The sequence below is a fragment of the Triticum aestivum genome, chromosome 1A (assembly GCF_018294505.1).
Source record: "Triticum aestivum cultivar Chinese Spring chromosome 1A, IWGSC CS RefSeq v2.1, whole genome shotgun sequence".
Classification (NCBI taxonomy): domain Eukaryota; kingdom Viridiplantae; phylum Streptophyta; class Magnoliopsida; order Poales; family Poaceae; genus Triticum; species Triticum aestivum.
Window position 1 is genome coordinate 13,106,149 of NC_057794.1, and position 8,177 is coordinate 13,114,325.

Genomic DNA, 8,177 nt, shown 5'->3' on the forward strand with positions numbered 1-8,177 from the left:
GTAGAGTGGAATCGAGTGCAGCTATAAATGATTTATATTGGGAGCCCAATGATACATATGAGACATAATTAGAAACATCATATTGAGATAGATTTGGTGGTAATTTCCCTGCAGTGGAACGTGGCTGCTTTCTGCGAGCGATAGGAATATCTAACTCATCCAATAGTAAGGGAAGCGTACCATCGACTTGTGGAGATGACTCATGCACATCTGATTGTGTCACACTTGGCAAGGTTTCTTGTGTTTGTACTGCAGGAGTTTCTTGAGCTTCATGATCACACCTAGATGGGATAACTTCCTTCTCAGATCGGTGTCTCCTTTTATACACCTGAACTTCTTGTTCTTCATTTGGTTTTGGCCACTTAACAGCTTCATTTGATTCATCTCGTAGCTCCCCCTGCGTCTGTTCCTGTTCAGCTCCTGATGTACCTTCATCTTCACCGTTATACATATCTGCAGCTGGAATCACTCCAACAATCATATTCCTGGATGTTGCTTCATTATATTCTTCACCTTTATCTTCTCCTGTCTCGTTGTCCAGATCTGTAGCATCATTAACATATAAATCAGGAAAGACATCAGTTAAATCTACTGGTTCCCCATAGAAAGGTTCATGCTCCCTGAACACTACATCCATGCTCACAAACATCCGCTTTTCAGATGGGCACCAACATTTATAACCCTTCTGTTTTCCAGAGTATCCCACAAATATACATTTCACTGCTCTAGGGTCAAGCTTCCCAACTGATGGTCTATGATCCCTCACAAAGCAAACACATCCAAACACCTTTGGTGGCACCACATATGTAGTCTTACCCGTTAAACACTCGATTGGTGTCTTGTTGTTAAGCACCCGAGATGGCATTCTATTCATTAAATATGCAGCTGTCATCACAGCCTCACTCCACAAATATTTAGGTACATTCATAGCCAACATTATACACCGTGTGATTTCCAAAAGATGTCTATTCTTCCTCTCCGCCAGACCATTTTGCTGGGAGGTGCCTGGGCAACTAGTTTGATGGATAATTCCAAAGCTTGACAGGTACTCATCAAATTGGTTATTTACATATTCTGTACCATTGTCAGTTCGGAATATTTTCACCCGTGCATCATATTGATTTATGATTAGGTTGTGGAAATCCCTAAAGCATTCAAACACATCACTTTTATTTCTCAATACATAAACCCAAGTAGTCCTAGTGCAACAGTCGATGAATGTAACAAATGATTTGTATCCATAAAGTGACCACACCCCACTAGGACCCCATACATCTGAGTGGATAGTTTGAAATGGCACTGTACTTCTGTGATCAGATGAAATATATATACTACGGGTTAGCTTCCCGTACTGGCAGGCGTCACATACTAGACTTTCCTTGCAAATTTTATTATATAGGTTAGGATACAACTGACCCAGGGTGTTAAAGGACATGTGTCCCAGCCTGCGATGATGAAGAAGAAATTCTTGCAATGATGACTGAGACAGAACAATAGCAGCCACAGGTGCCATATCAGGTGCCATATCATCATCTAGATAGTATAGACCATCTCGCGTAATTCCTGATCCAAGCTTTTTTCCTGTCCCAAGTTCCAGAAATAAACACCATGTTGGGAAGAAGATTACAGCACAATTGAGTTCTCTTGTAATGCAGCTGATGGATAGCAAATTGATTGGGAATGAGGGAACATGTAAAACAGATGATAGAGTCATATCTGGGCAACATTTAACTGTTCCTACCCCCCTAATACTCTGGCCAGAACCATCAGCAAGTCTAACATTTTGCCCTGTAAAATCAGGAGTATAACTGCAGAAATCCTTATACGAACCGGCCATATGTTTAGACGCACCAGAGTCTATTAACCACTGTGTACCAGCCTCAAAATAACTTCCTTTCACAAATTTCGAAGTATCACCACAGGGGTTAGCAGATGTAGCAAATATCTTGGTTGTTGACCTTTCATCAATGGTTCCTTCCTTGAACTGAAGCCACTTCTTCAACTCATCGGTAGTCATTTGGACAGTAAGAGTCTGAGATTTTTCACCATTTTTAGTTGTCCCCATTGCACTAACATCAGCAGGGCGTGCTACCCGACAGCGATTACAGACACCTCGGAATGCAAAATTTACATTCTGACATCTTGTATTTGGACACAGCCAATCCCCTTCTCGCTGCCATGATTTTGCAGTACCACTACCACATCCTTTACCTCTACCTGAACCATCGTCCCTTGTAGCAGTGACTCCATCAACTACGCTGCAATATCCACCTCTAGTACCAAATGAGTAAACACCACAGTTAGTGTTCCTTCTCACTTCCATTGTTGAACCGAGACTCGTCTTCAAGCTACCTTCTCCAAATTGTGTAGTCCGGCTGTCAACTGCTTCTCTTCAGACCAACCAGCCAAAACACGCACTGAGTCTGAATATAGGTTCAATTTCTTCTTGCTCCTCTCCTCTTGCAGCACAGCAAGCTTTGGAGCTCTCTGTCTCTCCCCTGCTTCTCTGTCTGCTTTCTCTGTTGCAGCAGTCACGAACAGAATGAGACCTTCTTCTCTGCTCGTGTGCGCACGCTGCGCCCAAATCCTGTACCTTCCGAGAGCAGCACTCCGACCACTCCTGGCCGCACGCTCCTCTCCTCCTGCGTGAGGCACCAGGCACTGCTCTTCCTACTCGCACCTGTGCCGCTGCTCCTAGCTGCTAGTGAGACCTCCTCCTCCCTGTTGTACGCGCAGCCCCGCACGCCCGCAGCTTGCCTCTACCATCAGCACGCGCTGCCCTCACCACGCAACCTCTCTGTTGCCAGCACCGGTAGCCGCCGGAGCCACCGATTCAAGCAGCGCACGTCCGCCTCCTGCTGCTCGCCGATTCGCCGCCGCACACCTCCAGGGACCGGCTTCAACAGCTCCCCTTCAGTGCTTCCACTGCCTCAGCACGGCCCAGCGCCACCGGCACATCCACCGACGGCCGAATCATCCCCAAGCTCTGATACCATGTTGGATTCGCCGGACTATCGCCTGAGATTTCCTACGCTACAGTAAACTCACAAGAGAAATGGAAGGCTATGGACTGGCAATTTTTTGGAAGGCTATCGAACCCTCTCCATTCCTTCTCAGAGTTAGATAAGTACACGATACATTTTACATTTTGGTCCTTGCCAAACTTCTACCTTTGCTTACAAGTACTACCAACACAACCTTGCCATTTAAAGAAGCCACATAATCTCCTTTATCATGTTTATTTCATATTTCAACTTATTATTTCTGCTCTATGAAAAGATTTGCAAGTGCCTTCATATTTCCATTATTTTATTTCTATGACCGTGAATTATTGCACTAAATTTTTTATTTAACCGATCAACGCTACCTTTGTTGCAACATTTTTAACAACTAATTTCTCATTACCTCCATCGATCCATCAACGCTACTTCAAGATGGACTAAAATTCAAGAGTCAGATCATACTTTTTGTTGGTTTAATGCCAAATCTTAATCCTACACCATATATATGATGCAAAGCTGAGAGGCGTACAAACACATTCCTAAATTTCATTAGTGTGTATACATGTCAAGACTTCAAGGATGCACAAGGTCAAAAAATATATAAAAAAGAATAAGTAAAGGTCCGTAGAGGTTACCAATGCCATTGGTAACACCAAGACTACGAGTAAGGTTCCCCTCCTAAAAAGATGACTAAGTTTACCCAACGGAGACACCCCCATGAAGAGAAGACATTCGTGAAGGAAAAAGATACCTAAATCAAGATTAAGGCCAATATTGATGCATACAAGGTTGGAAAGTACTCGCTCCGTCTCACAATATAAGCCCGTTTTACAAGCTAACATAGCTTGTAAAACGGGCTTATATTGTGGGACGGAGGGAATACCTTGCAAGGGAGGGAGGAGGAAACCAGATGTTGTGTAGCTGATTTGAAAATCACGTGAAAAGGTCATAGTTCCTCTTCTCCCATCAGGACGGTTACCACCGGCCATCTTACGAACAATGCCAGCAAAGGTCGCCTTCCCCTCTTTGTGACTGCAAAAATCCCTAGAGAAACATAATTGCTTCGGCTGGAGTTGACCTGATCTCCCATCTGGAAAGCAACCAGCCGCAGTAAAAATCCTAGACTGGAACAGATCTCGACGAATCCAGACAATAGCTGGTCAGAACTATGAACCTAGTCTTATGCAGCAACAATGCAGAACAATGCTGGCCAAAGATCTCAACAATTTCATCCTCAAAGGGAGTGATGTTCTTGTTTTGTGCATGTGGCGGTACGAGTTAGTTAGGTGTAAATCTACCAAGAGTTTTTATTTTATTTTATTTGTGTTTAGCTATGCTTTTCGAATTCTTCAGGTTATTTTGTCCTCTAATGTGTTTTTTTATGAAAGGAATTGCAGTTTGTGATGGTGAAACCAAGATTGTGACAAGGAACTAATCCTTTTCCTTGTATATCAATTCCTTAGAATAATATACAATGTAACCGATAGAAAAAAAGAAACAAAGATAGAAGACAAAATGGCGCAGCAGGACGCCTTCTAGCTAAAATGACCAAAGGTACATGAGAAATGAACTGAGTTCAACAGTAATCAGTTAAGCCTAATAACCAAAGGTACAGGACATTTTTTTTTCTTCCCTTTTTTTGCTTTTGTTTCGCATCAAAGGTTACTCCAGTAGCAGAAAAGTAAAGAAAAACATATAATTACCCATCTGCTTGAAGTAGTAATATCATGATTAAAAGTGAAAACATGGCAATTGGAGAGCACAAATGCAAACATAATCTTAGCTCCTATGACACCAAATTGGTATAACAAGTCATGATGAAAACATCCAAATTTCATTTGCAGTTAAAATCCATAGCATAGTCATCGAAGCAACGACACATCTGACCATTCTTCAGAAGTTCCACATAACTGAAATACTAGTAGATAACAGAAAACAGAAACGTCCAAATTTCTGCATAATACACTTCCAACATAACTGCTTCCATCAAATGTTGCCGATATGCCACTCCATGACAATATAAATATATAACTTAGTTCACTACAATCATTACTTGATTCATTACATCATTTGAAGCATGATAACACCACAACTTAGCTTGTCATGTTGCTACAGGATTACGGCCTATAGTCCATCAAGGACCAGAAGACCTTCACTTGAAGCAAATCTCCTTTTTCTCTTCACCACGGTGCTGTGGTGTGAATTCAACTTTCTGTTTTCTAGTAGCAGCACCACCACCACCACAGACTGCAAAGCCAACTGTGAGCATACCATTCAGACGGAGGGTCATGACTCGCCGCCGGAGTGTGATATCTGTACGTCCTTCACAAGACACCACACCGTCTTCCTTGCTATTATAAATCACAATCCTAGGTTGAATGCCCTCGATGCCAGCCATGATCTTTCCACAGAATCGTCCCTCAAGTAACTTGATCTCGAACGTACCCTCAACAGCATTAAGAAGAGTTGCATACCTCACGTCCACAATACTAAACCAGCTCTCAAGAGTTTGATGTGCAACAGCAACCTTTTCGTCTCTAGGCAGAACTCGTCCATCAATCATAAGCAAACCCTTGCTGATTTGCTCGCCTAGAGGCTCCTCGCCAACCTTGATTTTAAGATCTATCTCCAGATATATGAAATCAAGTAATACCAGACCTCGACCTGGGCCAGTTAAGATCAAATTTTCATCCTGTGAAAAGCAATAGCTGAAAAGATTAGATTATGAAAATCCAAATACCAATAATGCCTGCAACGGAATATGCAATAGAGTTACAAACTAAATAAAATCAAGAGGCACATAAGCAGTGATTTTGAATCAAAGACGTACGTACCCTTGACTTGATAGGTTGGCAATTGTCCCTGGTGCGGTTAAAGAGGTACATGCACTTGTGGTCAATGCTGTCTCTAGCGATGATAGTGCCATACACATCGATTGGGAAGCCTTTATCCGAGGAGACTATCTTGACAGTAAGTATGTTTGCAGTGTCTTGGAGTTCCAAACCATTTACACACCTCTTGGTGTATCGCATTGGAGGGATAGGCGCTGCGATGTAAAAACAAAAGCATAAGCTAGTTGTGAGGGGCAAAAAGAATTGTGTAAAGCATAAAATGCACCACAGCAGCACTACAAGGATACAATTCAGATTTCCTATTCATATTCATACTGCAAGAAATTCAGTTTTCAAATCATGTTTGCCAATAAATGAGCAGTAAGCAACAACACATCATGTGCAATTGTTTTGAATTGTGAAATATGGGACTGAACATTGTGCAATTGTTCTAAACATAAGTAGATATGTATGTATGGGGGATTCCAGCAATCAGGCTAGCAATCGTGAAAACAACTTGAAAGAAACATACATAAATACATACATACATACACAGTTGGAAATGTATGCCTTTGAAATAGAATCAGGTCGGGATCTAGGTTTTGATGGCGGACTTACACTCGGCGTTGATGTCGAAGACCGAGAAGTCGTTGAAGGAGTAGCGGGTGTAGACCTTGCGCTTCGTCTTGGGGTCGTGCTCCAGGATGGATGCCTTGACCTGCTGGTGCGCTAGGCGTCGCCGCCGGTTCTCCGCCGCCTTCCGCGCCTTCTCCTCTGCCTCCCGCGCCTTCTCCTTCTCCGCCTCCTCCTCCTCCTGCGCCGCGGCCAGCATCGCCGCCTTGTTAAAGAAGAGGTCCTCCCAACTCAACTCCTCCTCCCCTACGCACGCCATGAATCCCAATTCCCCGCCGTCGCCGTCACCGTCGCCGCCAAGGCCGATGAAGCTAACCCTAAGTCGCCGTCCACGGTCGAGGCCTGCCCGATTCCTCCTTTTTATTCCTAATCGCCGCTGCTGCTTCGGGCTGGGCCTTATTAATCTTTACGCGAAAGACGGCCCATTAAGCTATAGTGCGCTCCGTTCGGCAGGAGAAGAGAAATTGGATCATATAAGCCACACTTTCCTTCTCCATTTGATAATTTCCCCTCTGGCCCCCGAGATTGATGGGTGGGACCGGAGAAATTGGATCGCACGGTTTTTAGTTTCTGGCCGATATTTTACATCAGCCGGTTTTTAGTTCCATCAGGTTTTATAAAAAAATGTTCATATATTTGGAAACGTTCACAAATTTTAAAAATGTTTAGAAATATAAAAAATGATCCTATGTTATTATGAATGTTCTAGAAATTTCAAAAGAACATTCATGACTTTTTAAATGAACACGAAAAGCATGTCCTAGATTTTCACAAAAAAAAGCAAGAAAACATGAGAAAAAAATCCGGAAGAAAAGAAAAGAACAATTGCCACGTAACCGTTCACAAAATCAGGTGGAAAAGGTTTTGTGTATGCTCGATTAACAAAGTATTCACCTCTAGGTCCCTCGAAAAAAAGGTCCCTAAAATAAAGTATTCACCGCTAGGAGCGGGGAATGGGATATTCAAATTTCAATTTACTCTCTATAGAAATTCCAATGCGTCGCTCACTATCACTGCAAGAGTTTACCGGTTCAAGATCAATACAGAAGGGATTTCGACGGACGCTCGCAGGGGAGGATCAGGAGGTGTGCCCAGGTCCTGCTCCGGTTTCGTGGCCGCTTGGTGTAAACCATATTCAGGTATTACTGATCTGCTAATCTCTGAAGCTCTTGCACTGCGCGATGGGGTTATATTTGCAAAGCTAAGAGCATATTCAGTAGATGATGTAGATGTAAAAATAATAGTTTTTCATCTCCGAAATCTCAAAACCCCTCTTCAACAGATGATGTAAATGTAAACTTACATATCCATCACCAGAAGATGTAAAATACAACCCTCACCTCCACAAGATGTACGGTTGTGTGTCAACTGCCTAACCGCTTTTATTTTCCTTCGCCCGCCCACCAGTCGCCCGCCGACTGCCGCCCGGGCCATGGCTAATTCTTTCGACCCCACCGCCTCCTCCGCCATAGCCGCCCACCCCGTCGGGGCCTTCGATGGCGCGACCACTGTCTCCAATCCCGCATCTGCCTCCACACCGCCGCCTCAATTTTGCCTCACCCCATCCTGTCACCGTCGTGGTTGCCGCCCCACTACCAGATCCAGCTGCTCCACCGCCCCCGCCCCCGGTTCCGCCGCTGCTCCACCACCACTCGCCTCCAAATCGGCCGAATTGGCCGCTTCTTCATTGTCGTATGATTTGAGCCCTCCC

At 43.8% G+C, this 8,177-nt stretch overlaps 1 protein-coding gene across 1 annotated transcript; it reads right to left on the minus strand.

Annotated features, from left to right (window-relative positions):
* Nucleotides 1–4,894: 4,894 nt before the first annotated feature.
* Nucleotides 4,895–6,790, minus strand: LOC123070987 (uncharacterized). Its single transcript, XM_044494458.1, has 3 exons — nucleotides 6,452–6,790; nucleotides 5,837–6,048; nucleotides 4,895–5,694 (listed from the first exon to the last, which is right to left on the minus strand). Exons 1-3 carry the CDS (start codon nucleotides 6,723–6,725, stop codon nucleotides 5,155–5,157), a joined length of 1,026 nt encoding a protein of 341 aa, XP_044350393.1. The 5' UTR covers nucleotides 6,726–6,790; the 3' UTR covers nucleotides 4,895–5,154.
* Between the last annotated feature and the right edge of the window lie 1,387 nt (nucleotides 6,791–8,177).

Bases quoted from the DNA above. Each gene is read 5' to 3' on its own strand.
- LOC123070987 (XM_044494458.1), bottom strand. From the start codon at position 6,725: ATGGCGTGCGTAGGGGAGGAGGAGTTGAGTTGGGAGGACCTCTTCTTT. The intron at 6,049-6,451 runs GTAAGTCCGCCA...TTTACATCGCAG, and splicing joins CTTCGACATCAACGCCGAGT to CGCCTATCCCTCCAATGCGA. The intron at 5,695-5,836 runs GTACGTACGTCT...TGCTTTTCACAG, and splicing joins GCCAACCTATCAAGTCAAGG to GATGAAAATTTGATCTTAAC.